The 13,311-nt window shown below is 50.6% G+C and overlaps 1 protein-coding gene across 1 annotated transcript in view; it reads left to right on the plus strand.

The window, feature by feature from the left end:
* The window catches only part of pacrg (PARK2 co-regulated), a 103,515-nt gene that overhangs the window by 18,188 nt on the left and 72,016 nt on the right, over positions 1 to 13,311 (plus strand). Inside the window, exon 2 of the mRNA XM_062469400.1 lies at positions 6,758 to 6,892. Within this exon, the coding sequence (XP_062325384.1) occupies positions 6,758 to 6,892 (135 nt within the window). The remainder of the gene's footprint in view (positions 1 to 6,757; positions 6,893 to 13,311) is intronic.

Here is a 13,311-nt window from a genome sequence, read left to right on the forward strand (position 1 = left end):
CTTACCTGTGACATATTGGCATGTTGTGATTAAATTGTTGATGTTTGATTGTATTTTACAAATGAGTTAGCTTAACCCTTGCTAAATCAGTTGCCCTTGCTCGTCCATTGTTCCCACAAAGGCCTATCTGTCCCCCTCTACCCCTCTCTCTCTCTCCCTCCCCCTTTTACACGCGCTCTACACAGCCATTGTGTTGCTCGCCCTCATTTGCATCCAGCCACTGTACTACTCTGACTAACCCATAACTTATCTGGTATTTGTTCATTATAATTACATTCTCCTAAATAAATCATTGTGTATAATATTCGCGTATCACTCACGTTATCTGATCTGCTCTACTTTCATAGAATTCACGACTCAAGATTAGACTGATTATTACGAAGGTTATTATTTAAATATTATTCAATAAGGTTTCCTCTATCCCTTTAACAATAAGAGGTGGTGCCCCCAAGAACTACATACTTTATTATAAATTAAGTATTGCTAATCTTAAACGAGCAAACCCCGCTACAGCTGCCTTAGACACTGAAGAGAAAACAGGTCTTTGTTTAACACTTACAAGCTCAATCTACCAGCCACCTACCTCACAGCATGGACAGATGAATTAGCCTGCGTTAGCTGGCCTTAGCCCCCCTCTGCTTCCTTCCTCCACAGTGACCTGCCTGTGTCTAGGTTGCCTGTAACACCACAGGAGGCAAAGCTTGATGGAAAGATAGAACGGATAGCAGAGGGGTGTTTGAGGATAGATTTGTCCCTCTTTTATCTCCCACCGTGGTGGGTCGGGTTCCTGTGGCTGTACGATCGATGACCCCCCCCCCCCCCCCTACCCTCGGAGTGTCGGCCTCCCTCCCTTTGGGGTGAGCCAGCCTCCTCCCCCCCCTTCTGTCAGCCTGCCATGTCACCTCCTCCACAGGACACACTGACGGCGTCCTCTGAGTCTGTCCTGCAGTGTGTCTTTGTGTCCGTCCGCCTGGCCCTCTGTGGCCTGAGGCCTGTCATGACTGCACACACAGTGGGGCTGGCCCTGCTGCAGTGTCTTTAATCGGCTTATCACATTATCACCGCGCAGGGTTGTCACCATCCATGGGAACAATCAGCGAGGGAGAACAAAGACTTTAGTGTTAACACACAGTGCTTCATGTGTTGTTATTAAATCTATTCTGAGCCGTTATTTTTCAGCGGTCCCCAGTCACGGGGTGCACGAGTGTCACCAGGTGCAGACTCATCTTGGGAACTTTATGAAAAGTTCATTTAGGAGTGAAAAGTTGCGCAGTGAATTCAGTCTGCAGGTTGTTAACGCGTCCTCAGCCACGGCGGCTGCAGCGCTAGTGACGGGTGTTATTTGCCTGGTGTGTGTCATTAACTTGATGGCCAGCTCGCTGTTTTAATGCCTTCAGGTGTCGTCACTGATTAGGGTCGTAAAAATAAATCGTCAGTCAGATTGTGGGTGGGCGGGGTTGGTGAGTGAGTGCACTGCGTAGGCGCGTGCCTAGCAGTTTAACACCTTACTTTGAAAGAGAGAGAAAGAGAGAGACAGAGAAAGCTTTTGCATCGCTTGATCTTGTGTTTAGGCTAATTTACCTGTGTAGCCTACTGTGTGTGTGTGTGTGTGTGTGTGTGTGTGTGTGTACTGCGACAGTCTATCGACAGGCGGGTCTGTCGGATCAAAAAGTGTGTCCTCTTCCTTTGCCATGCTGTGTGATTCATGGCGAGTGACCACAACTGCAGTTCTGTGATATAAATCACCAGATTGGCTTGAGTAAGCTGAGGGCCATGTCTGCCAGTCAGGAAGATAAGCTAACTGGGACACGCACAAACACACACACACGCACACACACTCAGAGGAGATGGAACTTGCCATCTGCACTAGTGTGTTCTGTGTTGGGCTCTGGCAGGCTGCACTGTATCTCAGGTAAATGAATAAGTGACAAAGAACGACGGAGAAAGAAGCAGGAAGTGCCATTCTCTTTTTGGGTGCTGAAATGCACTTTTCAATGTTTCCTTTTCTTTTTTTTAAAACCATCCGCGACTGTTTTTTTCTTGTTCTCTGTTTCATCCCCTCTCATCTTTGTGGTGAGTGTTGACTGTTGGTGCTATGTGCAAGCACGGGCTTGTTTTTGCCCGGAAAGTTGTCATTTTTCATTACAAACAACCCCTCCCTCAAACGTGTCTGCCGAGCTGATGTAAGGCGATGACAGTCACACAATGACACTCTTGCAGAGAAAGCGTGCAGTCTGGGAAGCTGTGAAAACAGCATGTCTGACTCTGCAGTAGCAATACTTCAGGCCACAATCATTCTGTCGGCTCTCGTGCCCTCCTCGTCATTGGCTGTCTCCTGACCTTGTCTCTCACAGACACACTCATTCTGTTCACACAATGGAACTGATTTACTGACTGATTGGCCCTCTCTCTGTTTGGTCATAAAAAGAATGCGCGTAGTTCGGGCATCAGCGATGCAGGTCTGTTGACGTGTCAGGGGAGCGGGGCTCGGTCACGGTGGCTGTGGAGTCATCGCATGTCACACAGACGGAATAAGCCGGAAAAAACCCATCCCAGTCATCGAGTAGGATAGGCGCAATGTGAAAAAATCTTCTCTTTCATCCCTCGTTGTGTCTGAAACAGAGAAAATGGGCCCCGTCCCTGGCATGTGTGAGTGAGGACGGTTCAGCGATGGACGCCCTGGAAATAAAGAGAGAGCATTTGGTTCGCTTGCAGCAGCGACGTGCAGCCTGACCTTATCAAGGGAGTCTGTGTCTGTGTGCTCCATCCTCGATGACTCACCCGCTCTCCCCACCCGCTCTCACCCTCCTCATCCACGCCGGGGAAAGGAAGGCCGCTTGCATCACGCCAGATTTCAATAACCCCTCAACCGAGAAAGCAGAGAAATCTATCTAGAGAGAGAGAGAGGGTGAGGGAGAAGCAGGCAGAGATAGGGAGGGCTTCTCTCCACTGCCATCGTCGGCTCAGTAAACAGGTGATGCAATGCACCCGTGTGCACTGGCACCCTCATTCCCCATGCAAATACAAGGAAATGCAATTTTACCCCCAAAGAGAGAAGGAATGGAGCTGGGGGAATAGCAATAGAGAAAGGGAGAGAAATAGGATTGGAGAGAGAAAGAAAGTGAAAGTGGGAGAAAGAGAGAGAGAGGAAGGGGAGGAACAGGTCCCCGTATGGAGATTTAAAAGGAGAGTACAGGCTGTAGCTGAGCTGACACGGAATTGACGGCCCCTCAACAAACATCCATCAGAGGCTTTTAGAGGCATTTTAGGGTGTCGGCTCAGTAGAGAGGAGGGTGAGGGAGAGACAAAAAGGTGTAGAGAGGGAGGTAGAGATTATATAGAGAGCTGGGTAGAGAGAGAGGGAACGAGGGAGAGAGAACATGGAGGAGTGAGGGAGAAAGGCAGAGAGGGCGAGAGTGAGGAGATTGAGAGGTGGAGAGAGAGAGCGAGAGGGAGAGAGAGAGAGAGAGAGAGAGAGAGAGAGTGAGAGTGAGAGTGAGAGAGAGAGAGAGAGAGAGAGAGAGAGAGAGAGAGAGAGAGAGAGAGAGAGAGGAAGTGAAGGAGAAGGAGGAGGGAGAGATGTGGAGGCCGGGGCAGGTTGATGGATCACCTACACGCTGCGCCGCCATCACCACGCTGAACTCGGCCTCAGAATTGATGAGGCGCCGCTCCTGTCTCTTTGCCCCCCTCCCCTCCACCCTCCTCTCTCTCTCTCTGTCCCTCAATATCTCTCCATCACATCTGTCGGGCCCCCCTTCTCTATACCCCCCCTCCACCCCCACCCCCATCCTGCCCCTCTCCCCCCCCCCCCCCCATCCCTGTGTCAGCAGTAGCAGCTCCATGGATGGGCCATACTAATAACGTTGGAGGGAGGCATCTGTGCTCCTCAGGATGACATCCTCTAAACGACAGGAGCTGATGCTCACAGCCGGGGCCCAATCACCTCCGCAGAAGCCCGGCCGTGCGCCTCCGAGGGGAGCAGAGAGTGTGTGAGCGAGTGTGTGTATGTGTGTGTGTGTGTGTGTGGGGGGGAGGAAGGAAGGAGGGGACACCCGCGTTAGGTAGAGACAGATTGACACGAGGGTGGAAGGCTGTGGAGAGAGATGACAGCCCAGAGCACATCTGACCACCAGTGGCTTGTTATTACTGCCTGATGTGTGCACCAGCAGCACACAACCTGACACTTGGGCTTTCATTGTGTTAGCCAGCTGCCCCTTGGCTTTCATATCCCGCCTCCAAGGCTCACTTTATGACCTACGCTGAGGGCAGCAAATTCAGTTTGTGTATGTGTGTGTGGTATGCAGGTAACTGATGTAGGGCCTACTTTAGGCTACGTTGTGTGGAGTGATAGTGTGTCTGGGGTCTGTATTTCCTTTGTTTCTTTGAAGAAGACAGGGGTTGGATAGCTATTGCACAACTCTAGATTGTTATGATGTGGTGGTAGGCTGGATGTTTGTGTGGGGAGGGTGGGAGGGTGGAGCCCGGGGCTGGGGGGTGGATGGAGGGAGGGAGAGGCCTGGGTGCTGAAGACAGGGGAGGAAGCAGGGAGGGGTGGAGAGTGTCACAAAGGTGTTGCAGGGGTTGTATGGACTGCAGTGTCATCACTTCTGACCATAAAAGCCGGCCGGACAGTCAATGCAGTCTGGTTTTAATTTTCTCCCGGGCTATTTTTAGCTGGCTCTGCGGTACGCTGTCTGGAGCTGAGCTACATCTGCTGCTACCTGGATGTGATGGCTTTGTCCTCCAGGCAGGCAGCTGGAGCAGCCACACGTATAAGGCTTAAGGAGAGAGCGCGAAAGAGAGAGAGAATTGGGGGAGGGGGGGGGTCCAAGACAGAGTGTGAATGAGAAAGTGAAGGGAAGAAGAGGAAATGCAGTTTCCATAATGCTCAGTGTGGCAATAACTCCACAAGCTCCAATCGGTCTGTGGAGAACACAGACCGATGTCTTTTATCCCTGAATGCTCATTTACAAAGTGAAACAGTCTTTGAATGATTCATGCTGTCAAATGGGTTGAGGCTTACTGTTTGTCATTTTATGATGAATGAGAATGAGTGAAACAATGCAGGACTTTAGCCCACAGCCAACATTGGATTTCACAATTAGTTTTGGATCATGTAATGTTATATTTATTTATTTTACAGTTAAACTATAAAATTGCAGCTGTGCAGAGGAAAGGATATTAATTTTCCTTTATGTTTTTTTTTTTTTTTAACATGCCTAGTTAGTCATGGATGTTTTTTTTGTTTAGCCTCTCCAGCACGTATGCAAACCTGGGCTTATTAATTCAGCGTGGTATTATTCAGTAGGCTACCCCCTGCTTGGTAAACAAACAATCAGCCTCACATTCTTTCCCACAGTATTCAGCTCTGCAGCCCCACGGTGCATTCATTCTGCTTTAAGGCTGTGACAGCACAATGGCTTACTCAGTTTCTATGACTGCTGTGATGTTGATGCTCTGCACTCTACATCCTTCTAAAGACCTACAGTCAGGATACACACGCCCTACTGTACAGCACATTCTCCTGGAGCTCAGTATAATACGTGTTCTCTCCATTATGCTTTTATCCAGAGTGACATACAAAGAGGGATTTGAACCTGCGACATTTGGATCTGCTGTCCGATGCGCTACCGCTGAGCCATGCCCATCCCTAAAGCCTGTTAGATCGGTGTAGGACTAGTCTCCTGCTTGCTAGAAAATGTTTTCCGGTCAACAGTGGTGTAATGTTAGATGTACATAGGGTTCAAAATAACATTTGATCATAAAAAAAATCTGAAGACAAATTTTCCATCATTTATATTTTCCACTTATTAATGTTCTGTCATCTTATGGTTGGAATGTGAAGAGTTAAAGAACATTTAAGATGAGCCTACCTGATATTTACTTTAATTAAAATTACGTCAATACTTACTGACGTGTAACATATGAAAAACAGAAAGAGAATCAGCCACCCTTGATTTCAAACCCTGGCTCTTACATCATGGACACAACCAACACACCACAAGAAGCTTGTTTACAGTAGTATAGGAATCTTCAGTGTGACAGTATCATTCAGGAGATCTGACTGAGACAGTGTTTCTCAGCGGGCTGCAAGGGGGAGGATTAATGACAACAACATGTCTGCCAGTCATGTGCCAGGGTGGCACAGATGGCAAGGAACTTGCACAGGGACAAGAGCTGATTGGCAAGGCCGTCCATCCACCTCCAGATTCACTTTTGAGCCCGGATGAAAAACGACCCCTGTTCCCCCAAAACTGTTCAGATCCCCGGCCTGTGAACCTGGTATGCTCCTGCTACCGTCACTGATGTCATTTAATCCCCCCCCCCACACACACACCTCCTCACGTGTATGGAGTCAACCCTGTAGACTGTGTTCGAGCCATGGCTCCAGGAGCAGTGAGAGGGGTCTGCTGTGTGCATCTCTCCCCAGCCTCAGTGGTACAGAAGCAGCAGGAACAATGCCTCTGGCAGCCCTGGAGGCTAGCCGCTTGGTAGACAGCCTGTCTTTAGCCAACCGTCGGAGGAGCAGCAGCAGCAGCAGCACACGCACACACACACACTCGCACGCACACACACACTGCATTATGCATTAGAAGGAATCGCATCAGCGCTATCTGACCTACACAGTCAGAAATGGCCATCCTAAAAGGTTAATCTTTCTCTTTCTGTTTGTACACTCCCCTTCCCCCCTCCACTTCATCCTCCTTCACCCTCCTCGTACTCTACCCCCCCCCCTCCCCCCCTCCATTCTCTCCAGGTGGTGGGACCCCCTGCAGCGGGGGCGTTCCGGGAGCGCCCAGCCAAACCTACGGCCTTCCGGAAGTTCTACGAGCGCGGAGACTTCCCTATCGCTTTGGAGCACGACACCAAGGGCAACCGCATCGCCTGGAAGGTAATGTCCTGTCCGGCCCGGTCCAGAACAAGGTCAGATCCACCCCATAGCTCTCCTGGAGAGGGGCTTACATGGCTGAGGTCCCCAGGTATCTATGGTGATGCTTAACATTGTCACAGCAGGCCTCCAATCACATCAGCAGGCTGACCAGCTGAAATGACCTGGACAGCCTGTAGGAGGCAGTACAGTTTCATAACCCTTAGGCCATTGCCTCGTTTGTCGTTGGGGCAGATTTGGTTTGTGAGTAGATGTAAAATGACATCTGGTAAAGTGTCTGTGTGGGTGTGAATGTTTACAGTTGTGTCAGTCTGTGGAGTGATATACTGTCAGCTACTGAAGTCAAGTTTGTCCTAATTGCAACCTCCCTTCTACACTGCTAAACTCTGCTCTTTAACATCACTGCTTCGTCCAACACCACCATGCAACTAATCACATTTACCTCATTAGCAAGGATAAATGAACCAAAGTAAATGTTCCTGTTCCTCCCCAGCTACCACCCTCCCTCTGTCACTCCTGGTTGGCTGACGGTCTCCAGGTGAAAGCTCTGTGAAAGTATGAATCCCGTTTGAATTATTGATGTACATGTTCAAATGAAAACAGCTCTTTCATACTAAACATTGCGTTTTCCTTTGTGCTCTTATGAAAAAGCTCTCAGCAAATGGGAATTGGTGTATGAAATTGTAGCTGTCATACTTAATGCTACTGTTATGCTCATTGATTTTCTACCCATGACCAAATGTTGGGTAGATTCTGAACATTCCCTGTTTCAGTCAGTTTCACAGCCGTTCTACTGTGTGTTTGAGTGGAAGCATCCCTGAATGAGGTGTGTGTTCATGTGTGCACTCCAGGTAGTCAAGCATGTGTTTGTGTTATGAACTAGCTGCATTGTGAGTCCTTTTGGCTGGAAGAGCTATTTGTCTCTATCATGCGGATGAGTTCCTCTCTCCTAGTGCTCTTCACACCAGAGAGGAGTAGCAGTGTGGAGGGGTGGGTGATTTCACCGTCAGGTGACGGGAAAATAGTGGTGTGAAGGGTTGGGGTGGGATGGATGCAGGGTGGAAGGCTGTGGTGAGGTGGAGGGGGAGGTGTGAGGTGGAGGGGAATGACAGAGAGATGGAGGTGTGGCGTGAGGTGTGAGGTGTGGGAGGAGATGGAGCGGAAGAGTGAGGTGGAGGGGTGTAATGGTGGAGTGTGATAGAGGGATGAAGGGGTGAGGTGAGGGGTGTGATGGAGGGGTGTGATGGAGGGTGAGGTGGAGGGGTGTGATGGAGGGGTGTGATGAGGGGTGTGATGGAGGGGTGAGGTGGAGGGGTGTGATGGAGGGGTGAGGTGGAGGGGTGTGATGGAGGGGTGTGATGGAGGGGTGAGGTGGATGGTGTGATGGAGGGGTGAGTGGAGGGGTGTGATGGAGGGGTGTGATGGAGGGGTGAGGTGGATGGGTGTGATGGAGGGGTGAGGTGGAGGGGTCAGGTGGATGGGTGTGATGGAGGGGTGAGGTTGAGGGGTGTGATGGAGGGGTGTGATGGAGGGGTGAGGTGAAGGGGTGTGATGGAGGGGTCAGGTGGATGGGTGTGATGGAGGGGTGAGGTGGAGGGGTGTGATGGAGGGGTGAGGTGGAGGGGTGTGATGGAGGGGTCAGGTGGATGGGTGTGATGGAGGGTGAGGTGGAGGGTGTGATGGAGGGGTGAGGTGGAGGGGTGTGATGGAGGGGTGAGGTGGAGGGGTGAGGTGGAGGGGTGAGGTGGAGGGGTGTGATGAGGGTGAGGTGGAGGGGTCAGGTGGATGGGTGTGATGGAGGGGTGAGGTGGAGGTGCGGTGTGATGGAGGGGTGAGGTGGAGGGGTGTGATGGAGGGGTGAGGTGGAGGGGTGTGATGGAGGGGTGAGGTGGAGGGGTGTGATGGAGGGGTTGAGGTGGAGGGGTGTGATGGAGGGGTGAGGTGGAGGGGTGTGATGGAGGGGTGAGGTGGAGGGTAAGATGAGGTGGAGGGTGTGATGGAGGGTAAGATGAGGTGGAGGGGTGTGATGGAGGGTAAGATGAGGTGGAGGGGTGTGATGGAGGGTAAGATGAGGTGGACGGGTGTGATGGAGGTAAGATGAGGTGGAGGGGTGAGGTGGAGGGGTGTGATGGAGGGGTGAGGTGGAGGGTAAGATGAGTGGAGGGGTGTGATGGAGGGTAAGATGAGGTGGAGGGGTGTGATGGAGGTAAGATGAGGTGGAGGGGTTTGATGGAGGGTAAGATGAGGTGGAGGGGTGTGATGGAGGGTAAGATGAGGTGGAGGGGTGTGATGGAGGTAAGATGAGGTGGAGGGGTGTGATGGAGGGTAAGATGAGGTGGAGGGTGTGATGGAGGTAAGATGAGGTGGAGGGGTGTGATGGAGGTAAGATGAGGTGAGGGGTGTGATGAGGGTAAGATGAGGTGGAGGGGGTGTGATGGAGGTAAGATGAGGTGGAGGGGTGTGATGGAGGTAAGATGAGGTGGAGGGGTGTGATGGAGGTAAGATGAGGTGATGTGATCTGGACCTCAAGACCAATCTGCTTCTCCGTCGGCCTCGGAAACGGGGGAGGAAAGGAGAGATGCAGGAAAGAGAAATAAAGTTTGTACTGTGAGCTTACATTTGGAGAGTGCGTTTGGAGTGTGTGTGTGTGTGTGTGTGTGTGTTTGTGTCCTGCAATCACAATGTTGCCCACACCCCCGCAATCTTCTCTGTGTGAAGCCTCTGTCTGGAGGCTTCCCTGTTAGATTGACCAGGATATAGACCAAGTCCAGACAGAAATCCCACACTCAAGTAGCTGTACTGTGACCTTTTGTCTACTTTTGTGACTGCATCAGACCTCCCTCCCTCTGTCTTCTCCTCTGGTCATCCCCCTCTCAATGCAGTAGGGAGCAGTAGTTCCTGGCTCTGGGCTTCCATGTGTCTCTGTCTGGCAGTGTCACCTTCCTCCCTCAGCTCTTCCTCCACACGGGCAAACATGGAGGCCTGGTTGCTCTGTGTAGTAGGCTACATAAACAGAACTGTCCCCGCTATAAGTAATGATGGCACAGTCTCCGCATCATCAGACATTCTTTATCATCTGCAAGGCTGTTTTATCTATGTGTTGTGGTCTAAGGTGTGCTGTAGTGTGGGTGTTCGTACAAGTGAGGTTAAATGTCAAGGGGCGAGTTGCGACGAGGAAGGTTGTTGTGAGGTTGTGTGGTATTTGGCTCTCCACTGGTAAAGCTTTGCTGTAATAGCTCGCCCAGGTAAAGCTTTACACGTATGAGAAACATGTGCTGCACATAGATAAGAGCCAGGGACCCGCTCTCCCTGTGGGTAGAGAAAAAGGGGGGGTGAGAGTGGGGGGGGGAGAGGAAAGGGGTGTTATGATGAGGAGCTATAGGGCTGGAGCAGTGCTGTGCCACAGAGCCCGCTCCACACAGAGCCCGCTCCACACAGAGCTGCTCACACAGAGCCCGCTCCACAGAGAGTGGGGCTCCACAGGGATCAGCAATAGAGCAGACTAGATCAGGCACCACGCCCTTCTCTTCTTTACTCTTTTCTCCTGATGTGCAGTCTGAGAGCTCAGACCCCAAACAGCTTTTTAGTCATTACGCTGGTCATTTATCTACTCTTATCCTCCAACTGCTCCCTTAAGCCAGACTGTCTTCTCTCGCCTTCTTCCTCCTCGCTCTGTTCTGCCTGCTTTGCCCCCCCTCCTCCTCCCTCCTCTGGTTGTTTACTGTAGTATTCCCTTTTGTCCTTTCATGGGTTGTGTCCAGGCAGAGTCAGTCAAGAGGCATTTATAAAGATTATCAATGCAACCTGATTTCCCCCACATCCATCCATCCCTCCGCCTCCACGGCTGGTCCAGGGAGGAGGGAGATGTGAGGGGGGGGGACAATCAATTAATCTGATCAGGCGCTTAGGAAATGGAGAGCGTAAGCGCTCCTAGGGGACGGATATCCATCTCCTTGGGATGATTGATTACGCGCGGAGCTACAGCGGAAGAGGGGGTAGGGGGGAGTGGAGGGAGAAGAGTGTGAGGGTGGGGTGGGGTGGGGGGGGGTGACCGGGAAAGAGAGATCGTGGGAGAGACGTGTGTGGGACTGACTGAGGCTGACAGTTGTGTGTGAATGCTTGTGTGGTGTGTGTGTGCATGTGTGCACGCCGATGGAAGTGTGAGGTTATGAATATCGGCGGGTGAGGTCACGGCAGCTATACATCTGCAGAGAAAGTCTTTTTCTGCGTATTTTTCTCCCCGTCTGCCTATTTCCATTTTGATGTGTCGTACCTTATGACTGAGGACTGTCTACTGACAGCTATATTGCATTGCAAGGGTACCTCGTTTTGCTAAACAGGCAATTCCGTGCTGCCCTTTGCTACTTGTCATTTATTTGCAGGGAGTAAAGATAGAATAATGAATAAGCGCGGAGAGAAAGGGAGAAGTGGATTTATTAGACAGAGGCTTGTGGTTCTGTGTCAACACCATTGCTCCTTATCTGACTTACTGTTGTGTCATACTGTGTACTGTAAACCTGAGTGATGGACATGAAGTCCACAAGCCCAGGCATGATGGCGCTGCCTCTGTTCTCTGCACCTCCGCCTCCTCATCCAGCTCCCCTCCTCATCCAGCTCCCCTCCTCATCCAGCTCCCCTCCTCATCCAGCTCCCCCTCCTCATCCAGCTCCGCCTCCTCATCCAGCTCCGCCTCCTCATCCAGCTCCCCCTCCTCATCCAGCTCCCCCTCCTCATCCAGCTCCCCCTCCTCATCCAGCTCCCCCCTCCTCATCCAGCTCCGCCTCCTCATCCAGCTCCGCCTCCTCATCCAGCTCCGCCTCCTCATCCAGCTCCCCCTCCTCATCCAGCTCCGCCTCCTCATCAGCTCCCCTCCTCATCCAGCTCCCCCTCCTCATCCAGCCGCTCAGAAACCTAAGTGACCTGAACACCCACAGTTTCCTTGTTTCTGGTGAAAGCCTTTTGGAGTGACTTAGCCGAAGACTCTTCCTAGGAAAAGTACTGTCTCCTCAGTGGCATGCCTTTGTCATGTGCTTTTGTCCATCTGATCATTTCCTACATTGTCCACCATGAATGGATGACTTATCTTCTCTGACTTTCTCTCTCCCCTGTGAGAGAATAGTAACGTAAATCGACAGAATCAAATGGGGTTAACCATGTGTGCACAGTGTCTGTCTGGATGGCTGGCTGGCTGACTGACTGACAGGCTGAGAGCTCTATACACTGGGGGGGGGAGGACTTCTGTGTTGTAATGAAACCCAGGAAGTTAGAGAGAGAGAGAGAGAGAGAGAGAGAGAGAGAGAGAGAGGAGAGAGAGAGAGAGAGAGAGAGAGAGAGAGAGAGAGAGAGAGAGAGAGAGAGAGAGAGAGAGAGAGAGAGAGAGAGAGAGAGAGAGAGAGAGAGAGAGAGAGAGATGCATATCGGCAAATAAGTGCATCTCTAAATATCTCTAATATTTAGAGATGCATTTCCTCCTACAATATGAACATTCAGTGATATAAGAAATGATTACTGGAACAAATTCCACTCTGTAATCTCAGATTTCAAAGGTCCTTAGTGACCTCTCAAAGGTAAAAATCCTCCTAGGAGAAGGAGACAGGGCACACCTTGCCTGCTAGTATGTATCAGTATGCCACAACCTGAGAGACAGTGAGTGACCTAGACACACAAGGCGCACACACAAAGCACACACACAAAATATACTGTGTGTGTGACTGACATGTGTATGTGTGTATATATGTAATATATATATATATATATTACGTAATCAATATTACGTAATCAATCCTAAGGTTATGTTAAAGTTCTCCTGCTTTAATCTTTCAACTGAATTTGCCATGTTTGGTTGTTATCGGATGATTTGGTAACATTAATAGTATACCGATGTCCATAGTAATGGGATGAATACTGTTTCTGTGGCTCCACCGTTGCTTTGGCAATATGAACATTTGTTTCTTAAATGCTAATAAAGCCAATTGAATTGAATTGAATTGAGAGAGAGAGAGAGAGAGAGAGAGAGAGAGAGAGAGAGAGAGAGAGAGAGAGAGAGAGAGAGAGAGAGAGAGAGAGAGAGAGAGAGAGAGAGAGAGAGATGAACGAGGACTGTGAACACAGGCCCCTGGGCCTCTGAGAAAACACAAGAGATGAGAGGATTAAAAAGTGGCGTGGCTCTGGGAGGAGAACAGTGAGGAGGAGGAGGAAACTCCGTAAGGACTGTTCAGTCTTCCCTGGATGAGAGCTGTGTGTTGGAGGCCTGCTGTCAAGCTGCCATAGAGGACTGCCACAAACACTGCTGCTGGCCCATCTGACGATGGACGGACTCACAGAGGTTTTTTTTTATCTGTAGCATTAGCCCTTCATTTATGTCAACACACCAGAGCTCTTCTCCTGGCCCGGGTGACAGGCTGAGGCTCTGATGGAAGCCC

This window comes from Osmerus eperlanus, chromosome 9 (assembly GCF_963692335.1).
Source record: "Osmerus eperlanus chromosome 9, fOsmEpe2.1, whole genome shotgun sequence".
In the NCBI taxonomy this organism is placed as follows: Eukaryota; Metazoa; Chordata; class Actinopteri; order Osmeriformes; family Osmeridae; genus Osmerus; species Osmerus eperlanus.